At 56.9% G+C, this 22,588-nt stretch overlaps 1 protein-coding gene across 7 annotated transcripts in view; it reads right to left on the bottom strand.

The window, feature by feature from the left end:
* The window catches only part of IQSEC1 (IQ motif and Sec7 domain ArfGEF 1), a 238,763-nt gene that overhangs the window by 62,767 nt on the left and 153,408 nt on the right, over positions 1-22,588 (bottom strand). Inside the window, exon 1 of one of the 7 annotated variants that reach the window (XM_058678602.1) lies at positions 14,970-15,200. The exons of 5 other annotated variants lie outside the window; for them this stretch is intronic. Coding sequence is in view for 1 of the 2 variants with exons in the window: in XM_058678600.1 (XP_058534583.1) it covers positions 2,914-2,978 (65 nt within the window). In the remaining variant the exon portion in view is untranslated. Of the gene's footprint in view, positions 1-2,913; positions 3,246-14,969; positions 15,201-22,588 lie in introns of those variants that run through there. One more of the 7 variants, XM_058678600.1, reaches the window with a different exon arrangement.

The following is a 22,588-nucleotide window of genomic DNA, read 5'->3' as shown; positions in this document are numbered from 1 at the left end:
GACGCAGAGAAGGAACACCACACTTTCAAAGGCACACAGCCGGGAAAGAAGCTGAGTCAGGCTTCTGTACCAACCCTGTGCATACTTTGTGACGCAAGTTTAACATGATTAACTCATCTTGTCCACATCTAGGCACTCATGAATGCTTGTTAATGAATAAAGGAACACAGAACACGCAGAGTTAGACGTCCCTGGAGTCATAAGCATCTCTCTGGAGGGAAAACACATTCCTCCAGGTCTGTATTCACTCACAAATTCATTCATTCATTCATTCACGGGTAGTTGGCTCCTGCCTAGCATGCGTCCAAGCACAGTGCTCAGTACGTCTTGGAGTGGAAGGAAGGCACACATCCAAATGGGGGTCCAGCTACAGCAGCCAGGGTTCTGGCAGGCCCCTGTGGCACCATGCCATACTTTGCACCATAACTGCCATCAATTTTCTTTCCATAGCAGCTCACACAGTGGGAGCAGCCAGATTCTCTAAGGCCACACCAATTAATTCTTTAAGAGCCTTAATGGCCTTTAAACTCATTATGATTTGCTTTTGAGGACTGATGATAAATCACACTCAACAGCCTTTGAGCATTCTCCCCCACAGAAACACACTTCCACAGGGGACCTCTCCCCAGACCTCCAGCGGGGCCCAGCCCATCAGAGCCATGTCGTCATCTTGCCACCGTGTTTACTGAGTAGATATTCCGCACATCATCACAATTCAAAGGAAATGCACCAAAGAGGAAGGAAGAAGATCCAACAGGTCACTAGCGGGCAGGCAGAACAGAGTGCTGACTTGGAGAAACACAGTGCCTGCATATGCTGGGGATGGTCATGTAAGGCCAGCCAATTCTTGGAGTACCTCCGTGAAGAATTCTCTTCCACAGGAGACAAGACACGGGCTGGAGGAGCATGGGGCCAGTCATCTGCAGAAACTTCAGACTTGAAACCAAACCTGCTGGTCCCCATAGTCCCCACTCTCCCTTGCACGATGTCTGAATCCAGAGTCTCCTGGCCAAGGACAATACCATGTCCTACAGAGCCCAGCCAGGGAAAACCTTACACATCCATGTGTACACACAAACACAGAGGTCATAGGCTTCCCAGCCACAGGTGTCCTGTCCAACGCCTTACAGAAACACCTGTCTGCCCAGTCACCATGCTGTCTGACGACAAAGCTTTTGGTCCTGGCCATGTTTCTTAACTGAAGCTGCATAAATATTAGCACAACTACTTCACAGTCTAACATCCTTCAATGAAAAACCTAAGAATCCTGATAGGGCTGCCCAGTGGGCTCCCAAGGCCAGGCCTCCATCCTAACACCTGGCTTGTACTCCAGGCTTCCCTTGGGCTACTGTGGCCAAGTCACTTACAGTGACCATTTAGAAAGAAGGGTGAATCGTGTCCCAAGTTGTTCCAATGGCAGAAAGCAAAGCCTGGAGCCAGGGCAACATGAGGATTCACCCACACTGCCAGAGAAACCTGTGCAGGGCAACACTGCTGGGTCTGGAAGGGACTGTGTGGGGTCTGTTATAAACCGGAGTCTGCCCAATCTTTGCGGAGTGCTGGATCCCATCTAGAGATGGGGGAAAGGCGGGGGACCACCTGGCCCCTGGAAGGCTCCTCACTGGGCCTCCACAGGCCAGGGGCCTGGATGATTCTCTTGTTCGGATTCACACACCAGACTCTCCAGAGCAAACAGGACACAACGCAAGTGAGGGTGGTGGAAAGGCGCGGCAAGGAGAGCATGCTGGTCTCGCACAAGGACAAAGACTACACTTTGCTGACGGCTATGTCCCTGGTGCCTACAGCAGGGTCTGGGACACGGCAGGCACTTGGGCGCAGATGTAACAGGCGGCTCAAGGCCAGTTTGCTCTGTTGCAGTGCAAGGATGTTGACTCAGTGAGGACCAGGGGGGAAATGCAATAGCAGGGGGACAGCTGAAGGCTGTGAGGAACGTGCCCCCACTCCTAGACCCACACCACCAACTCCACACAGATGGCCCTGCAGCTGCAGCTTTCCTGGCCTCCACCCCACCAGCCGGCCCTTGAGAAGTGCCCCCCACTCCCCTGACCCACAGGCAGCCTCAGGCTGAGCCCCAGGTCCGGGGTGGGAGGGATGAGGAGAGCACAGCGGGGGAACAGATGCATGTTCTCAGGGTGTCTGACAGTTGTCAGAAACCGAGAGGAATTTCCGAACTGCACAATCAACGGGCTCGAGGTGGGTGTCCCCCACCCCAGAGGGGCCCTGTCTCAGGCCAAGTCTGCTTGTCAGCAATCCCCCTCGGCCCCACACCGGCTCCCCTGGGGGCCTGCAGCCGGCGGCCCCAGGGGCAGCTGTACCAAGAGAATCCATATTCCCAGCACATCCACGGCGCGCTTTCTCTTTCTCTTACTCCGTAAACACTCCTCCCGCCCCCCTCCAGGCCCCCTCCAGGCCCTGCTGGCAAGCCTGCAGGTTCCCGGGATACACAAGACCCCAGCCCAGCCCGCCTGGCCAGCAACCCTGCAACTCACTAAGGTAAACTCCGCGGCTGCCGGCGCTCTCGCAGGTGGCCCTGCCAGGTGCAAGGGACGGGGCGCGCAGCTGTCTGGAGCCCTGGGAGGCCAGCTCGGGCGGCCTCCAGCGGGCCTTCACCCCAGGACACAGTCTCGGGGGCAAAGCCAGGCTCAGGCCGGCGGAGAGACCCGGCCTGCAGGAGGAGACTCGCTGGCTCTAGGCACAGACGTCCCCCGCCCTTTCGGCCCCGGCGGCCCCGGCTCCCACCCGGCCTCTCCAGGCCTTCCCGCAAGTCGCTTCTTACACCCACAGCCTCCGGCCGCCGGTGCTGACAGGCCCGGCCCGCAGCCTGGCGGGAGCACTTCGTCCCCCGCCTCAAGCCGGACGCACTCCACCGGCCCCACCCGGCACAGCCCTTACCCGCTGTCAAGCTCCAGCTCCAGCAGGGACTGTGTCCTCTCGGAGTTGCAATGCAGGCACCACATGGCGGCCGCAGCGGGCGCTCACCGGGCCGGGCGCCCTGGACCCAGGCCCGGTCGAGCGCCGCCGACTCCCGCCGGAGCTCGGGGCAGACCCTCGACCTCCCAGGGTCAGGACCCCCGCGCCCACAACGCCGCACGGTCACGTCGGGCCGCCCGGCCCAGGGCTCGCTGGCTCCCGGCCCGGCGTCCGAGCCCCCGGCCCCGCGGAGCCCGCCCCTCAGCCGCCGCCCGCCTGGCGCAGCTCGAGGCCCGGCCGGAGGAATGTGGTCCGCGCGGGGGGCGGGGCCGGGCGAGGGGCGGGGCCGCGGGAGGAGAGGCGCGCGGGGCGGGAATCCCAGGCTTCCTGTGGGGGTGTGGGAGGGAAGCACCACGCGCACCCCACCCCGTGCTCCAACTCCGGAGGCTGCCGGTCGACGTGTCTCCCTCCCCAGCGCATCAGCAGAGCAAATACACACAGCCCAGCCTGCTCGGCTGACAGCCGTAGCCAGAGGAAGAAGTGGGCCCATCACCGCAGGGGGGCGGGGCCACCCTTTGGGGGACCCCTCTAAGAAGGATGGGTTGGAGATCCTCTTGGGACTCCCAGAGCGCGCCCACTCTCCTCTGCCCGGACCCAGAAGCACCTTCCAAACACTAAGGACTACCTTTAGCCCTTAATGCAACATTAAAAAGTCGGGGGGGGCGGGGCGCGGTCCCTGGCCGCCTTCTCTGGCAGGCTGCTCAGGTCGCCCTGTTAAGCTTCTCCTTACTCTGTTCTCTTCTTGCCTGTGTATCTGTGAACTCCCAGAAGAGGCAGGCACAGTGCCCTTCACCCACACTGGTGGCTGTAAAACTGCAATCAGACATGGGTCAATCAAACCTCCCCTGTCCTGGGCAGCCACACCTGGAGGTCCCTCGCAGCTGGCAGAGCCGCCACCATCAGAAAGTTGCAGGAGACCACCTGTCTCTTGGCTCTCTGAATCTTGAACTCAGAGAACAGTAGAGCAAGGAGGCGGAGCTGGCTCGGCCTGCAGCACTGGCCAGTTCAGATCGCCCAGCCCAGAAGTTCAGCAGCAATCTAGGGAACTCCACAACTCCCTTCTTGCTACATTAGAAATAAATATTGGGGCTGGCATTCCATTATGGGTGCCTGCTGGTTTGAGTCCCAGCTGTTTCACGGCTGACTCAGCTCCCTGCTAATGTGCCTGGAAAAAGGGAAAGTTGGCACAAGTGTTTGGACCACCACCACCCAGGTAGGAGACCAGGGAGAAGTTCCTGGCTCTGGGTTTCACTCTGACCCAGCCCTGGTCACTGCGGCCATCTGGGGAGCAAATGAGTGGATAGAAGAACCTTCTCTCCCTTTCTCTCTATAACTCTTACTTTCAAGTAAACAAAATCTGGAATAAATAAGTAAATATCCAAAAGGGAGGGAAATGCTGGCAGTAGCAAATTAAATCTTAATTCTATTGACTAAGGATTTATTAGCCACACTACATGAAGCAGACATGCAACTCAAAATAAAAAAAATAATAAGGGCAAATAAGGTCGTTTTAAAACAGGCAGAGGACCCAAATAGGCAACTCACTGAAGAGATATGAAGGGCCAATTCACCATGAAAAGAGAAATACAAAGCAAACCATTTCACCCTCACTGGAAAGGCTGCAGCCGGAAAGCCGGACACAGGTACCTACAGTAGCAAGTCCTCACCGGGGCCACGCAGCCGCCCTGCTCACAGCACAGGCCCACATCTGCCTTGGCACACCGGCTCACGGCAAGCAACAAGCTGGCGAGGGGTACGATCCTGAAAAAGCTCATTTATTTACTTTGATTTCTTTGAAAGACAGAGTGACACAGAGACAGTAAGACAGGGAGAAAGAGACAGTCCAAGAATGGGATGTCCAAGCACCCATTCACTCCCCTAAATGCCTTCAGCAGCCAGAGTTGGTCCGGGCTGACTAGAACACCATCCAGGTCTCCCATGGGGGTCATAGGGCCTCGCTACTTAAGCTAGTCCCTGCTGCCCACGCTCAGCCACATTAGCAGGAAGCTGGGTTGGAAGCGGAGTCACTGGGGATTCTAGAGCAAGGTACTTGGATCTGGGATGTAGGAGTCCCACGCTGAGACTTCAACCTGCTGTGCCCCCAAGCCTGCCTGCCTGCCCTGGTAATAAACTAGTTCAGGTGAGGTGGGGGACTGTCCTCAAAAAACATGATGAAGGAGCTGACAGGCCTCCTCCCCATCCCAGCCCAGCTGCAGCAGAAACCAAGGACTGCTCAAACTGCCTCGGGACACAGGTCTCTCCTAGAAATCCAGGCCCCTCTGTCCAGTGGTGCTGCATTCTGGCTCTGAGTAAGGAGGCGTAGGGCCCTGGATTTCCCTGTTAGCATGGGGGAATACCATGCCACGGAGTTCCAATGCACCGTCTGCCTCTTCAGCCTCCTGTGATACGCTCTTGCCAAGTGCGTCTCGTGCACCCATCAGTTGCTGTCAGTTAGCCAAATGCCCGTTCAATCATTCAGGGACTCAGAAGCAGGAGCGAGAAAAGTCCCAGAGAGGGAATGGGGGAAGGGGCTAGCCTAGACGGATCCCTCCCACCTGTCATCTGGGCCAACTGCTCAGCCTTCTGGAGCTGCTTCCTCAAATGCACAGTGAGGGACAGGACAGCAGGGGGTTGCTCAGCCACGTCCATCCTGGCTCCTTCAGCAATGGGAAGACCCTGCTGGGACACGAGTCCCCAAGTAGGGTGTTATAACAGTAGAGGAGGAAATCTGTAACTGTCCCAGGAGAGGTACTCAGAGGAGTAGGGGACATTTTGGGTTGTTCCTTAAGGGATGAACAGGAGCCCACACATGGGGCAGTTGGATGAAGAAAAGAAAAGAGAAAAGCCACAGACACCTTGATTTCCATGGTTTTGTCCCTGGTTTTAGCTGCGAGCTGCTCAGCTTGGCAGTTTGACCACAACACAGCTTGACCCCCATCCTCCTAGCTCCTGACAGCTTCACAGCTTTCCAGAGATATCCCAAGCCCAACTTTGGTAGCCCTCGCCTTGCTTCACACCATCCCCCTCAACCCGTGCAGGCCACACCTCCGGCTTCAACACTTCTGGTTCCTCAAGCTTCCCTCTGGGCCTGGTGCCAGCTGGACTTTCTCAGCTTTCCACATCACTTCTTCCAGAAAAATCACCCCTAAGAGGCTCACACTCTTGAGCCGTGGTGCACCTGCTCTCTCGTCACACTGATGAGCTATGTCCTTCCCCAGGGCATCCCTCCCACCTGCTGGGTGGCTGGTACCTGCAAGGTACTCATCACCGTAGTCAGGGTTTAACTCAGGAGCAAATCTACCTGCTACCTGGTTGATTGATTGATTGATTGATTGATATACTTTAACTTTTACTGCTGCAGAGTCACGGTCGCTCACTTATGTATGACTCTGCATGGCCAGTGCTGACCCTGCCAGCCCCGACAGAAGTGCCACCTCCTGGAGGGAGCCTCAAATGGGCCAATCTCCTGTCCTCCCAGCCTCACCCTGCATGGCCCTCCCTGCAAGTGCAGAACCCACAGGTCATGGTGGGTGTATAGATGGCCACCAGGGGGAGCACTCCTGTTGGAGCTGCGTATACAACATTCCCAAACATCCTTCACAGACCCGAAAACTGGGGCCCAGAGGGACCAGAGCATGTGTTCCCACTAGAGACGCTGCCATTGACCCCCCTGCTTCCCACCGCATCCCCACACAGGGACTTAAATAACAAGGGGACTCAGCCAAGGGCAGGTGAGCGGTGAGAGCATCCCTCCGGCCCAAATACAGGTGGGCCATCTCCCTGCCGCCCACATCACAGGGACCCTGCCCGACGACACCTTGGGAAGCCCGGGTGAGGCACACAGTGGCCCTTAGCAAGCGCCAGGGCATTTAAACATTTAAACATTAAACTGTTTAAACATTCCAACCAACCAGCACTGCAACTGTTTACAAACCAAGGTCTTCCCCAATCTTACTAACTCAAGTGGACAGAATGAAGGCGGGGAGGCTCGGGCTGGGCCTGAGATGACGTGAGGTCATTTCCCTGGAGCTGCATGACTGGAGTTTGCATGTGGCACTGAACTGCTCGGGCACCAGCCTCCCTCCTCCACATTTGCTCCATCCCAGCTGTTCACCCTCCCGTACAGCCACTCCCAGGATGCACCAGGTCCTTCCCTCTCATAGGGTCTTTGCTTTCACTGTTCCTGCTTCCTGAATTATCCTCTCTTCCCCTGCCCAGCAACCTCCAACTTGACCTTCAAGGTTCAGCCCAAGTGTCCCCTCATCTTTGAAGTCTTCCCTAACACCCCCATTGTCCAAGCAGACAGAACTCCCTGAGTCATGCTGGGGCACAGCCAGGAACTGGTCCCGTGCCCCTCTTCACCCCCACTGCTATTAACAGGACTAGCCACAGTGTGAGAGGACTGTGGAGACCTGAGGTGTGGGCTTGTGCTCTCAAAATGAATGCTAAAAACGACAGGCAGCTGCTACCACACCAACAGCTGAGAAACAGACCGGCAGCCGGAAGACGCAAGGAAAGACCCTCAGGGGAACGGTTGCAGCAGGATAGCCGCCTAGATGGGACAGCGAGATCTGCCCCCGGGAGTCTGCAACAGCCTTGCAGATGACGGGAATCTCAGTGGGGGCTGAGGACATAAACAGAGGAGCCAGGAATAGCCACCTCTTCCAAGAAGCCCTCCAAACTTGCATGCCCAAAGCACTTCCAGGGTCCCCGTGCCCACCTCACCCTTCCCCTGCCACACAGCAAGTACTGGGCTATTACAAAAGGAATGGAAGGTGGTGGCGGGACCACCCCATACTCACTGCATCCTTCTGGAGCCCAGCTTCCTCCTGCCCTGTCAGCAGACCCCCCAACCCTTCCCAGCACCACTGCTGGACTGAGTCGCCTGATCTGCAGTCAAGATGCCAACTGCAGCTCAGCTACAGTACCGGGGACACAACCCCTTGCTGCACGCTTCCGGCAGGATTCAGGAATCCACTTAGCTAAGCTCTCCCTGGATCCCCAGCCTGCACCCCATCACACGGCCTCCCAGACATCAATCTCCGTGCCATTCCCAACCGTCCTTACTCCAGGGGGAGGCTCAGGGAAGGCACTGAACGATCCCCAGGAAGACTGGCCACACAGCCAGCACTTTGGGATCTGAGCCCGAGTCTGTTGCCCCCCTCCTACCTCCCAATTCCTGAACTGAACCGTGAAGAGGGTCCTTCCAGCAGGGCCTTCTTGCCTGACGCCCAAGGTGCTCACCAAAGGCAGGTTCTGTGCTGGATGTATGATGTGAGCTGTCTCCTACAAGGAAGATGCTGTCATTATCATCCTCATCCTTTTGGTCAGAAAACGGAACCAAGGCACGCAAGAGTAAAGGAATGCGGTCAAGGGTAAACAGCTAGGTATGAAGGATTGGAATGAGGCGGGGAGGGGTGGGCCTTGGGTCCGTGGCCCAAGTCTATGCTCACGGTCCTGCCTGAGTCAAGATACAGCTTCAAGAAGACCCCAACAGGTGACAGCCCACCTCTTGGCTGATGTCACATGAACAGGAGAAAGCAAAAGCAGCAGTTAGGGGAAGGCCTCGTAGGCAGGTGGCCACTTGGGATGCTCCCACCCCGTATCGGCATATCCCGTCTCTACTTGCAATCCAGCCTCTTGCTCCTGTGCGTCCAGGGAGGTAGCAGACGATGGCTCAAGCACTTGGGTCCCTGCTGCCCAGGCAGGAGATCAAGACAGAGTGAAGGAGCCAGCAGGTAGGGTGAAAGCAGGGGAGTCAATCTTTGTCCCCATTCCTCCCCAACAAGCATGGGCTAAGCCTGCGCCAATACTCGGGGGGGGAGGGTCTGAGCCCCGGAGGAGCCTGGGACCACAGCTGAATCAGGATCCCAAGAGACTGGGCCAAGCAGGAAGAACTTCAAGACAAAGCAGCTTGGTCTTGGTCCTAACGGTCTCCGGGACCTTCCGGGACCCGCAGGGGGAAGGCACGCCCCTTCTCTCTGTCTCATAGTCCCTTTACAGCCTGTCTCTCAGCCTTTAATTACACCGCTTAGTCACTTGTTTACTGTCTGTCACTCCCAGCAGAAGGAAGCTCTGTGATTTCACTCATGTGCCACCGTGGATCCAGCATCCAGGTGGCACCCAGTCTACAGCAAGTGCTTAATAAACGTCTGATGGACAAAGGAATCACATTGAAGCAGGTTCTTGCTGGCTCAGGGATACCACCAGAGCTGGGCCAGGTCCTCCTCTCTCTCTCTCCCCGTTCTCACCCTGGTCTCATTCAACTCGCCCTCACCTCCTTACAACTGAAGATAGATTCTGGAAGGGCCTGGGACGAAGCACTTTTGTCAAAACACTGATCTTGGTTTCCATTGTGCCAGGAATGCCCCATACCTAAAGGAACATGCCAGCAAAGGTCTTACCTACAAATAGGTGTCCTTTAGGAAAATGAAGAGGCGGCCTTATCAGCCGGAGGCTTTTTTCCTAACTGTAGCTTTTCTTCAGTGGGGGCTCATTTTCCTATTGAAGCAGGTGGAGAAACTGAGGGGATTTAGAAAAAAATATATATAGAGAGAAAACTGCCTGGGCAAGGCTGGTCAGTGTTCCAGGCTGCTGAGAGACAAGCAGCTTGCTCACTACAGAAGGGAGTCCACACCAACGGGTGCTAAGCCAGGCCCTGGCAGGTGCCCACCTGCTTTGCCCAAGGAGCTCATGGAGTGCTTCTAAAACAATGGTTTCTCTCAAGTGTGCCAACAGACTCACAGCCAAGCTTCTGGTCTACCACCACATGTTTCTACACCACGGGAGGAAGACGCCAGCAAGCTAGGGAGCTGGTGTCATGGCATATCAGGTGAAGCTGCTACCGGCAAACCAGCATTCTGTATGAGCACTAGTTCGAGTCCTGGCTGTTCCACTTGCAATCCAGTTCCTCCTAACACACCTGGTAAAGCCGTAGAGAATGGCTCAAGTACTTGAGTTCCTGCCGTGCATGCAGGATGGAACCTGGATGGAGTTCCAGGCTCTTGCCTTCAGGTGGCTCAGCCCTGGACACTGTGGCTATTTGGAGAATGAACCATTAAAAGGAAGACTCTTTCTTCCCCGTCTCCATCTCTATCACTCTGCCCTTTAAACAAATAAAATAAATGTTTGAAAGAGTCTTTCAAGAGTCTGCTCATTGTTCAAAATGAAAACACTGGCTAGACCTCTGGCTGAAAAAAGGAAAAAGAAATTGTAAAACTAAATGACCACATTTAACAATTAGAAAGGAAAAACACACAAGCACAAAATAAGCTCAGGGCTGCTGGAGGAGGAGGGGCTGCTTGGTGCCTGCACAGTCTGCTCCCGGCCTTTACAGCAGCAGGACGGGCACTCAGGCTCCCGGGGCACCCCCCTGCCCTGGGGTATGGGTATTCAGCCATACGTACATTTAAACCTTTCCCAGCACCCCCAGGGAGGCACAAAGAGGTGTCATGACTCCTCGAGGCCTCAGGCTGGTGGTGGCAGAGCCGGGAGTCCAACTTACAAATGGACAAAGGCAATGATATAGCTGATGAGCAGACCGGACTTCATCAGACAACAGGGTCTGACTCTGAGGGACCCAACAGCTGCAGGTTCCAAGAGTGTGGCCACAGTGAGTGTCCTTTAGACAGCATGGCCACAAGGAGTTTTGGTCTCTGCAGCCACTGCCATAAATGACCGTAATTTATGTGTTCACAGCAAAGATATGGAAGTTTGGAACCCCTGGAGTCTGAGGACCACAATTTATAATTATAAGCACACAACAATTTGTTCCCCGCATCAGCCACTCCGCAGTAATTATGACCCTGGTTAAGGGTAATCAGGCTTAATACACCGCAGGGCACACTGGCGCACGTGGCAGCAGCCAGGAGAAGGGGGTGGGGCCCTGGCTTCCTCTTCCTTATCCTCCTGGCAGTGGACACAGGACAGGCCCTCCCTCCTGACAGAGGACACTGCTAGCAGCAGTGACAACCAGAGTTGACCTGAAGGACCCTGCCCCTGCCCTAATCCCACCTGCTTTCCAGGTTTTTCCAGACAGTCCAGGCCAACAGCTACCTTCCAGGAAGCTCCCTCTTGCTTTAGCGGCGAACCTGCTGGACGCAGCTTGCCTCCAGGGGCCTGGCCCCTCTCCTGTGGGCTAAGTGTCTGCTCTCCCAGGGACAGTTAGTTGCTGTCTGATCCACAGAGGGGGACATGGAAGGTCCAGGTCAGAGGCGGTGAGCAGAAGGAGCAGTGGGTCACTGAGGGTCACCTGTACTAGATCGGGGGTTGAGGGGTATGGGGTGGAGTCTTCTCGTGAAAGCCAGAAAAGTCTGCCACATGGGAGTGGGGTAGAGGGGGGCACATGTCTATCTGGCCACTAGGCCTGGATGCTAAATTCCGGCAATCCCAACGAGGCCCTACTAATGTTTTTGCCACAATCCCCACCATGCCCTTTTGTTCCTAGACTGGAACCCACTATAGGTGTCCTTCTGTATCTTTATCTGTAAACATCTGCCCAACCAGCCAGTGACTTTCCAAGCCTCTGGCCTCAGGATCCCCTTATATTCTGATGAGGATTCAAACTCTGTTGATGGAGGCTGCAGGAAAATAGGCTTAAAAGACAGGCTCATTCTGGTGCCAAAAACCCCTAGGAATCCATGCAGTTGTTTCTGTAACACACAGTTTCCATAACCCTGTTGAAGATCTCTCCTAGCTATGGATTTTTACCATATTAAAGAAACAGAAACCCACATATCACCCAGCACCAGCAGAGCCTGCCCTAGAACCACAGTTTCTTATTGAAACGGTTTGAAAGCACAGTTCCCTGGACCAAGCTCTGAGCAACACAGCTATCAAAGAAAGACATATCTTTAGTTCCAACCATCTCCAAGCACCTGTGACACTGGGCCTTCCAAATACCACCTATGGGCATTTGAGTCTAGCACCTGCGCTGTACAAGGGACTGGAGCAAGGCTGGGTCCTTCAGGTAGAGCTGGCTAGGTGTCCCCTGTCTATGACCACAGTCACCAATCTACAAACCAGCATAGGATAAGGGGCAAGGAGCACCTACGTTTTCCGGGCACCCTGCTGGGCTCATGTAGCTGTCCCTACACCATGCTCCTGCTGCACAGACACTGATCAACATCTTGCCACCACCAGCGCTGCAGGCTGAGACAGAGCCCCTGCCTTCCGCAAAGGGTGGCTTTGCCACAGCTGTCCCTAGGTCAAGCTTGGTGGTAAATTTAGATCAGCTTTTAAAGTCAGTTCAGGGCACAATTGGTAGACGAAAGACGGCCCGATGACAGCTGCTGGTGGGAGCCACCGAACTAGCAGTCTGGGCAGCTTGGGGTAAGGATGAGGAGCAGAGGGTAAGTGTGGCCCAGCCAGCCCAGACTGAAAACAGTGGTTCCCTATAATCCCAGCTCCTTCAGGGCCGACTGCTGCTGGCCCAGCACTCTGGTGCCACCTGTTGCTCAGATTGAAAAGTGCAGAGTCTTGCCTTTCCTGTCCAGTCAGGCAGGATGCAGTGTCCCAGCCTGGGGGCGTGTCCAGAGGGAGCAGCTGAGCCAGGCTGGGGACTCCACTTACTCCTGGCTCCACTGGCATCTCTGCAGCCACCCAAGCAGGGCTCCTGGGCATGTCCCCTCTGAGGTGTCACCAGGCTGGTTTAACTGAAGTTGCTCACACAGATGAGGGAGGGCCTCTGGAGTCCCTTTTCCTTGGGCTTCCCAGAGCAGGAGACCCTGGAGGAAATACAGGAAAGTCCCAGGTAGGAGGGGAGATGCAAGCTCGGCTTTGCCAGCAGAAAGCCAGCTCATAGCCGGCTCTACCATCTGCCTTATGTAAAAATCAGTCAAAAAGGTTCACTGCCAGTGGGCGCAGCCCCTCACTCAGCTCCTTGGCTGGGAAGAAGTGTAGCCGGCCCTCTGCCGACTGACATGTACAACCTAAACATCTGTACCCTGGGACAAGCTGGAACTCGGCCCTCCTAGGGGACTGGGACCCTTGGAATTCTGCTCTTGTTTGAGAGGACACAGAGGAGGCCTTAACACAGGCATACAGCAGCTACGGGCCGTGTGTCACATGTCCCTACCTGCAGCCTGCCTTCCTGGGAGATAAAGCCCTGTCCCTCCCTGCCCCTAACCCCCTGGGAGATCTACAGGGACACAGATAAGATGTTTGCAGGCCTGGAGGTCACGAGGCCCAGAGAGAAAATGCCGGCCAGTCTTCATGCTGACTTCAGCTGCTTCAAGTCCCCCACTACAAGCTCTGCACGCAACTACTTTTTCAAGCCCTTCCACATTGGAGGCCATTCACAGCCGTGCCTCAGTCCATCACATCACAAGAATCAGTGCAGGTGAGCCTGGGCCCTCACAGGGACAGTCCCCGCAGCACCCCACACACCCCTCACCCACATGCCCTGGGCTCCAGCCCTGAGGCAGGAGCCCACAGACGACCCGGGCTGGCTCAAGGTCACCCATTGGCCAGCTGGGCTGCCAAGGCTGGACCAAAGCCAGGCTCCAGGCTCCACCCTCCTTCTGGCCCCCAAGCTAGTGGGACTGGGGGATGGGGAGCTGGGCTCCAACCAGGGCCTCTGCTGGGCACAGAGAAGCCGTTCTTCACCGTTCAACAATCCCTCCTGTTTGCCCCGTGCCAGGCTGCAGCCTTCCTCAAAGCCTGCTGACAAGGAAAAGCTGGTGCCAGCGTCCACAAATATGTGTGCCTTCAGGAGGGTGGGGCCAGCACAGGCTGTTGGGGCGGAGCTGGGCGGGCTAGGAGGGGCAAAGGGACTCTTTTTTTTTTTTTTTTTTTTTTTTAATGTTTCTTCTTCTTTTTTTTTTTAAGATTTATTTTATTTTTATTACAAAGTCAGATATGCTGAGAGGAGGAGAGATAGAGAGGAAGTGGAGCTGCCGGGATTAGAACCCGCGGCCATATGGGATCAAGGTGAGGACCTTAGCCACTAGGCTACGCCGCCGAGCCCCAAAGGGACTCTTTAAATGACATATGAAATAGGTACATGATTGGTGCTAAGGACAGACTGCAGATTTATTCCCAACTGGACACCCAAACACAGGCCTGCATCCCCCAAGCAAGTATTCAATCCCAAGATGCCAACACATCAATATGAAGTCGAGGAAGAAAGGCAAACAAACACGGAAGCTCTGGCTTTTGAAGCCACGGACTGTGAAAAGCAAAGCCAAGATCCCCCCTCCCGACCCCCAGCACCTGCTGGGGCTGGGTCCTGAGGTGGTCCCAGAGGGAGCCGCTGTGACGGCCACCTGCCACCACACAGAACAGCCCAGACTGGGTGGACCCGAGTTGTTGGCACAGGGTTCTTGTCCTCACTTTCCCTCCAGGGGCCTGGAATGCAGTCCCAGGGAGCTGCAGCGCTACCCAGGAGAGAACAGGCCTCTTCTGACAAGCCTCTAGGGGACCCCAGGTGGAGTGTGCAGCTTCCAGGAGTCGGGAGCGGCAGGTCATGGAGACATTGAGTGGATCTAGGACAAGTGCCAGTCCTGAGCCCTCAAGCCCTAGTGTCCTCATCTGAGAAATGGGTAAACATTCCGTCCCGCAAAGCAGCACCACAGAGGACTTATGATGGATGGCCACCTCATGGGTGCCCCTCAGTATGCACCCTGGCCTACCCGCAGCCTGCACCCTGGTTGGGGCAGGGATGGGGTAGGGGAGGGGCTAAGACTTGAGGACAGGGGAAGGCAACAGGGTCTGGGGGCGGAACAAGAGCTCAGCAGTGGTCACCTGACCTGGCAGGCACACCGCGGACTCACAGGAAGATACAGAGACCCTGGGGAGATGAGAGGGTGGTACCTCACGAGTTCTTGCTAGCCCACTCAGGGACCTGCTATAGGCCAGGGCACCGAGGTACCTCCCGGCTCTCAGCTGCCCCAGAAGCAGACCTGCACAATGGAAACTCTTGAGAGGGCATGATCTCCCTAACAGAGGGCTGCAGCCCGAGCGGCCCCTCCCTTGCTTACCTCAGTTGGGCACTCTGGCTGGGGGCCTCCTGCCACAGTCAGCCGCAGCAGCTAGGTCGGTCTCTGGGGCCACCTCCCTGCCCATGTAGACCAGCGCCCTCAGCCCTCCCCTGTCAGTCGGGGCAGCGGCCAATGCTGGTCAAAAACCCTGAGCCCCCACTTAATCCACCAGAGCCCGAGTCAGCGCCAGCCGGACACGTGACGGCCGGCCAGGCCAGCCGCTCTGGCCCCACAGACCTGTTTGGCAGGAGCAGCAGCTGGCGGGGCGGGGAGGGGTGAGGTGTAGGGACAGGGGGAGGGTGGCCTGCCCTGTCCTCGGGGCTGTCCCTGTCCCAGGCTTCTGCACACCCAGCAGAGGTCTGAACACCTGCTGGGGGACACGGTGCATGTTTCTCAAAGAGCGTTGGGTCACTTGGTCAAGAGTGTGGGGGGACCCTCCCTTCTGCCCTACACTAAAACCCACAGCGAGCGGATCAGCCACCCAGCATCACATGTGAACACAAGGGATTCTTCGTGACTGCTAGGGAAGAGTAGAATTCTTACCACACACAAAATAACCAAGCAAAACACCAGGCCAAAACTCAGGCCAACACTGCAGCCCAGAAGATTAAGCCTATGATTCTGGCATCCCATATCAGAGCGGGGGTTCAAGTCCTGGATGCTCCACTTCTGACATAGCTAATGTGCCTGGAAAAAAATAGCAGAAAATGGCCAAAGTGCTTGGGTCCTTGTCACCCATGTGGGAGACGTGGAAGACGCTCCTGGCATCAGCCTGGCCCAGTGCTAGCTGTTGTGGCCTTCTGGGGAGTAAACCAGTAGATGGAAGTCTCTCCCTCTCTGCTTTTCAATCAAAGGGCTCGGACCACCTTATGCATATGGAAAAGGCCAGAGGCTGCCAAGGATTCATGGTGAAATGGAGAGAAATATTTATTCTGTTGCATGAAGGTGTTGAGACAAGGCATGGTTTTGTCACAATGTGGGGATTCTTTTGAAGACTCCTCAGATAACTGAGGAAGAACTGGAATCTAAAAGGCCCCAAGAATCATTTGAATCAATGAGAAAATCACGACAGCCCAGGAGGGGCAAGGCACCCAATGGTGTGCCTCAGCCAAGAGGAGTCCCCCATGGCCACTAAGAGACACACCATCACCAGATAAATGCAAATTAAAACTACAACAATAAACTGCGATCTACCCCCAGTGAGGGGAAGTGACCAAGACTGACAAGGGACCTGCCAGAAGTGGGAGAGCGGGACCACCCAATGGGTCCTTGTTTTTTGTCAAGTAGAGCAGGTGCATGCTGATGTGGAATAGACATGTCATGTGCAAGAACAGCAGCCAGCCCTGCACCAAAAACAACCCACATGTCCTACATGGCAGGCAGGCGAGAAAACCGTGGCCTGGAGCTCAGGCGGAACACATTTAAAAGGACAAACGACAGCCACTTGCAGAGCAAAACCTTGGGCAGAAGCAGCTAGACCCAAACCAAGATCCACAGCCCAAGTGTGCTCATAGCAAGACAGCACAACAATGCCACAGGTGACCGAGGGACACAGGCAGTACTGCCTCACATTGACGTAGGGAGGGCCTTTGAGGACCACTGACGGGAGAGGTCCAGCTGGGGCTTCCCGTCCAGCCTGAGGGGTGGGCGTGTGCACCTTCTTATTGCCTGGTGAGCCATGCCGGCTTGATTTTTCACCTTTCTGTGGGACCTGGGAATAGATCACTTTGAAAAGCACAAGACACATGTGATAGGGGAAGCAGGCACAGACCAAGCTGGCACTACCGAGTGCAGAGCCAAATGGGGAGGGGCGTTGGGGTGGGAAAAGCCCATTCTACGGGCTTTTTTTTTCCTTCCCACAAACCAGAACTGAGGATCAGAGACTAGAAGAAACCTGTCTAAGGTTGCACTGCTTATAGGAGGCCAGCAGGGCCAGCGCCAGAAGCTGGGCTTTGCAGTGCTCCAACAGGAAGTCTCCTCTGTGCTTCCTTTCGCAGGAGCTCTCCCACTCCAAGCCACAGCAGCACAGCGGGGAGCAGACAGGTTCTCCGATCTTGGCCTCGGTCTGTGTGTCTCTCAGGTGTCTCCTGCCATGACAACACAAGCTCCTGGAAGGCAGAAATGAGTGAAGTTGACACTCCTGTTTGGACCCTGAGGCCTAAGATGTTCTTGGTGGCTTCTGTAATGTCCCCAGAGCAGCAAACAAAAACTGTGCGCCACCTACACACGATTTCCAGGCCTTGTCCTCATGGTTGCTTGGGAGGGTTGGTGTGATTACTGCCCCATTTTAAAGAGAAGAAAACTGAGGCTTGGTCAGGGGGTAGAGGAGGGGGTTTGTAGGAATGTATCAGCCAAAGTCACATACAAAGTGAGGAACTTGAAAGTTGGAAAGTGATGCCAGACCCCCACCTAACAACCTTCCCCTCGCTGCCTTTTGGTGACACTTAGAACTCCCAAAGCATCTTCCGGTCACACCAACCCCCCAGGCTCTGTGAAGAAGCCCCCATCAGAATTATGTCCTGTAAGATCACAATGGGCAGACAGGTTCAGCAAGGAGAAGGCCTTGACCTGCAGGCTCTCGGGGGTGGGCGGGGACGGACAGCACACTGGGACACCAGCTGCAGCACACAGGCACACAGACTGGCTCGGCTTCCTTCCGGGTCCCTTTTATCCCAAATCCGTGGGCCCTTGGATAATCCCCAAGCCCAGGCCTGAGCTGAATAGCGGAATATTCCTATAATACCCCCAGGCACTTGCTCTTATGAAAACACCCTGGCATTCAACATTTGGACCAATCCATGTTTCAAGCCAAATAGCCCTCCACCAAGTCCTCAGAGAACTATTTTATTATTTACTTATTCATTTATTTGCAAAAATTGCAAAACAAAGACATCGCTGGCTCAGGGAGTCTTAGAGCTGCTGTGACCTTTCAGGGCACAAAAGCACAGACACCATCCCCACTGCCTTGGCCTACAGTCCTCCAGGCACACAAACTCAGTTCTCCTCACAGCTGGCTTCCTGCCGGGGCTCATCTCCGGGGAATACAACAGAAACCAATAGGAGGCCCTGGCAAAAGGGACAGGATAGGGCCTCGGCCAGCCACCATCTTGCCCTCAGGGGTTTTAGTGTGGAGGAGTAGACCTTGGCAGGGGTGGAACTGTGCAGGTGCACACCGAGTTGACCACCTGCCTGGGGGGTAGTAAGGTCACAGGCTCCCACCGGAAGCTCTAAGTCATAGTCACACGCAGCACACAGGGATCTGGGTGGGTCAGTACAGACTCCGTGCCCACTTGAGTCTGGAGGCCCCTCTCCGGGCACAGTCTCTGGCTTCTTGTGGGGCTGGAGGGTCACCAAGGAACTCTGAAAGGACACTCCGCAGCAGCAACAGATGTGTCACTCCTGCTGGCCTGCGGGGCTGACATCATCACATTAAAAACTTCAAGAAGCATTCTGCAAGTTCATGGCTGGGTTTGTGGTCTTGCAGATTAAATGGAATCATATATAGGAGAGGACTGTGATTGGTGTCTGAGACTGGCACTGACTGGATGCTTAAACAACTGCTTGTTGCACTTGGATTGCAACCTCGCTGGGAAACAGACACAAACACGGATGCTTGAGCAGGTAGTTCAGCTCTCTGCTTCCTGCCTTTCCAGACTGATTCTTGGTGTTTTAGCCCACCTAACAGCCCAAGGCAGGGGTCGGTCCAAAGTCAGTGTCCACCCATGCCCGATACACAGCTCTCCTGATGGGAGATGATGGCAGAAGAGATGTTGGAGACAAGAGTGAGGAAAGAGTCAGGCCTTGATGGTGGCAAGAGCGGAGTGGACATGCCTGCAAGCAGTGGATAGGGCAGGGCAGGTGCGCAGCATCAAATGTGAGGTCTGAGTTCTGTTAGAACCCAGACTGGACCCTCTCCTCCATTCCCTGCTCCCCAAAGATCCAGGGCATCTTGCTGAGACATATGGTCAACCTTCCCCAGCCGAATGAGTGGTTCTCAGCCCGGCCTGCAACTACCCTGAGAACCAGTTAGGCTCCTCAGGACAAGGGCGGCTGTGTTCTCAGCTATGGTCACTCAGGTGCACCTGGACATCACACAGGTGTGGAGGAAGGCTGAGGACACAAAGCACCCCAGCTCTTGTGGCTTGGCACTTGGCACTCCCTTCCCCACTCTGAACAATGGGAAAGCCTCCCCCCAACACCAGCACTCACAGGCAGCACAGCACAGGGGCTGGTGGGGCCAGCTGCTGAGAGGGCAACCCCAATCACAAGACCCAAGATGACTTCCTGTCTGCCAACCACACAGGAGTCAGGGGGCCCCATCCTGTGCCTCCACTGCAGGAGTTCTGGGGATGGTGCCCTGTCCTCTGGGCATGTCCCCCAGAAGCGGCCTCCAGGGATGCCTGGGTTGCCAGGCAGCCCTAACTGTGCCGTGTGACCTTGGACATGCCCTGCCTCCCTCTGGCCTCGGTATCTTCATCTCTGAAACAGGGGTTGCCTCCAAGCTGCTTCTCCCTGCACTGGGGTACAGTGGCCTGGGGTGGAATACAGTGACATGGGAACTCACCTTTGAATTGGGGCTGGGGGCACTAAAGACAGTGGAGACACTGAAGATGCAGCAGGGGCACCATCAGATGGGGCTCCCAGTCCAGGGCAGTCCTCCGCCCAACACCAATGCTCAGCCATACCCACCAAACTTCTCCTTGATGGACTGGGCCAGGGGAGGGGCCCACTCACTCACTGTCATCTTTCTGCTCCCTTTGCACCAGGAACAGATGAGTTGTGACAGTTGACAGGTCGGCAATTTAAAGTGGCCACTCACTGTCTGCAGACACAGGGCAGACAGTTCTCCCTGAGTATCACCGTGTCCAGGGCCCAAGGGCAGCGGGATGTGGTCAGGGCAGGGATTTCCCACACTCTGCGCCACAACTGCCCCCATCTCCCGCCCAGCAGGAAGTGTCCTAACGCTAGCAGGCGGGACGGGGTTAACTGCAATCACCCCATATCATCCCATCCCCTCTCTGCAACCTCCTGCCCCCTATGGGACAAGGTCCATGGCTGTACTGGCCCCTCCAACCCAGCCCAGCCCAGTCCAGCCCAGCGCAAGCGTCTCACCCCCTCCCTGGGCGCGTCTATCTGGCTACCAGCAAATTCCTGAGATGCCTCAACCTCCCCAGCCTTGGCCCCAAGACTCCCGACCACGACGACGTGGAGGGCTTTCTCCGCCAGAAAGAGGCAGAGAAGGGGAGGGGTGCGGGGAGGAGGGGGGAGGCTTCGCGACCCTCGGGGCTGCGACTCAGGCTCCCTCACCAAGGGAAGCAGCCAACTGCATTGACGCGGAGACAGAACACCCTGCCCCCCACCCCAAGATCGCACCCTCAGCTTCTGGGAGGTTTCCGGATCCGCGGTCCGCAAAGCCGCGGAGCCTGGCTTCCCTGCGCCTCACGCTCCAAACCCCGGACGCGACGCCCGCCAAGCCAGGCTCGGGGTAAACCCGCACCCAAGCCCCCGCCGCCCTGCCGCACAACCCCGGCTTCCCCTCACCACCCCTATGCTGCCACCCGTGCGTCGGTGCGATTGTGGCCTCTGAATCTCCGCCCCAGCCCAGCTCCAGCAAAGCGATCTCCGCACCCCCCGGGTCCGGAGAGCAGCCAGCGCGTCCGCGTAGCCGCGACACCTGGGGGTCCCAGCTGCCGCCTAGACCGCAGTGGAGTGAGGGGTTCCCTCGGCGAACCCCGGGACCCCCGCCCCCGCGCCGCAGCGGCCGCCGCGCGCTCCCAGCCCGCGCGCCTCCTACCTCGCAGGTCCGCCCGCAGCCGCCGAGCGCGCGCCGTCCTCGCGGCGGGCGCGGCCCCAGAGCGTCGGGCCGGCCAGGCGCGATGCGGGCGGCAGGGAGGGGGTGGGGGTTGGTTTGCGGGAGAGGGGACCGGGAGAGCTCGAGAGCTTGAGCTCCGGCGCCGCCGGCCAGGCGGCCTTCGCACGTGCGTGCGCCGTGACCTTGGCGAAGGCCTGTCCGAGTACCCAGCCTCAGTTTCCCCCTTGGAAAGGTGCGTGCGTGTGTGCGTGTTGGGGTGGGGGCGGGGCGGCCGGGTGCCGCCTCAGCCGCCGACGTCACCCGCGCGGGGCCGAGTCCAGGGCGCTCAGGTTGGTAGGGCCCTCTGCAGCGGACAGGGAACGGGGTGCGCAGAGCCTGGGCGCTGGTCGGGGATGGGGCAGCGTGGCCCCCTTCCTTTCCTAGGGCTCCCCAAGATTGCCAAGCAAGAGTAGCCTCGGACCAAGTCCCCTGGCCGCTCCGGAGAAGAAGCGCGGCTGCCGCCGCCAGCGTCTACTCCCTCCAACCTCCTCCCCATTTCGCAGATGAGAAGATTGAGGCTCAGCGTTGCACAGCACGATGCGGCAAGGCCCGCTGGCGTCCCCCCACCCGGGTCAAGCGCCTTTCCTTCCAGGACCTGCACCCCTCAACCTGGGGGAGGGTGTGTGTCCACCGGCAGCGCCCCACCCCCCTGCAACAGACCTTCCCCCCAACCCAGAGCCAGCAACAATTCCAGAGCATGGGGTGGGCTCGGCCCGAGTCAGGCGTCCTGAAGGTGGCCTGGATACGGGGACGGGGTGGGGTTGACCCTAAACACAAAGCGAGGGTACCCCGCCAGGCGTGCAGCGGCAGCGGGATGAGCGCAGGCTCCGATTCGCGAGGGGGCCCCGCGACACCAGCGTCCCTCCGCGGGGGCAGTGGCAGCGAGGGCTGCAGTCCTGAAGGCGGCCTTCGGGGAAGCGCCCTCTGGTGCCCAGAAGCGGCGAGACAGCAGGCCAGAGGAGCCGGGCTTACGCAGTGGCCCCGCCACCACCGGGAAGCCGGGCCAGTGATGTCATGAGTCCGGAGACCAGACACTGTGGCCCTTGCCAGCGTGGTGCTGTGTGACATTGGCGAGGCGCCTCCCTCCCTCCCTCCACAGCCCGGAGACTACCGGAGCTAAGGTGAGAAGGAAGCAGGCTGATTGTCAGCGCTGATAGCTGCTGACCACCACCCAGGGCCAAGTGGATCCAGAAAGGAGGCGACAGAAAGCCAGGGAGCTCTGCGCCAGGATAGCCACCCAGGCTGGAATGAACTCACGCTCCGCTCAGCCCTCAGGTGTCCCTATCATACAGAGACACTGGAGGCGGGGCCCAGCAGGGACCCATCCAGTCCCTGGGGGCAGGGGAGAGGGTTTTCTCTCCTGCTTAGCAGCCAGGGTTACACAAGGGTAAATGACCTGAGAGACCACCTGTTGGGGGCGAGGTGTGGGACTGTGCCCAGTTCTGTTTTAACACCCTTCTACACTGCAGGAGGCTTTGCTTTTAAGAACGACCAACTAATTATAGAACTGAAGAACAGTTTTTAGAAGCACTTTAGAGAAAATACATATCACTTTTCACCATCAAAAGGGCTCTTCTGGAGAAACCAGTCACCTGCAGGGCAGGTGAGGACAGCGAAAGAATGAAGGCTTCGGGGGTTGGACTTACGCAGCAACCCTCGCCTTCCCTGGCTGAGGCACCTGCCAGGAGTCCACCTGCACCCTCCCAAAGGCTGCTGGGAGAATAGGCGCAAACGCTGCTACCATCCGCCACCCACCTGAATCTCCTCC

Source organism: Ochotona princeps, chromosome 21, assembly GCF_030435755.1.
Source record: "Ochotona princeps isolate mOchPri1 chromosome 21, mOchPri1.hap1, whole genome shotgun sequence".
In the NCBI taxonomy this organism is placed as follows: Eukaryota; Metazoa; Chordata; class Mammalia; order Lagomorpha; family Ochotonidae; genus Ochotona; species Ochotona princeps.
This window is presented reverse-complemented; position numbering and strand designations above follow the sequence as displayed.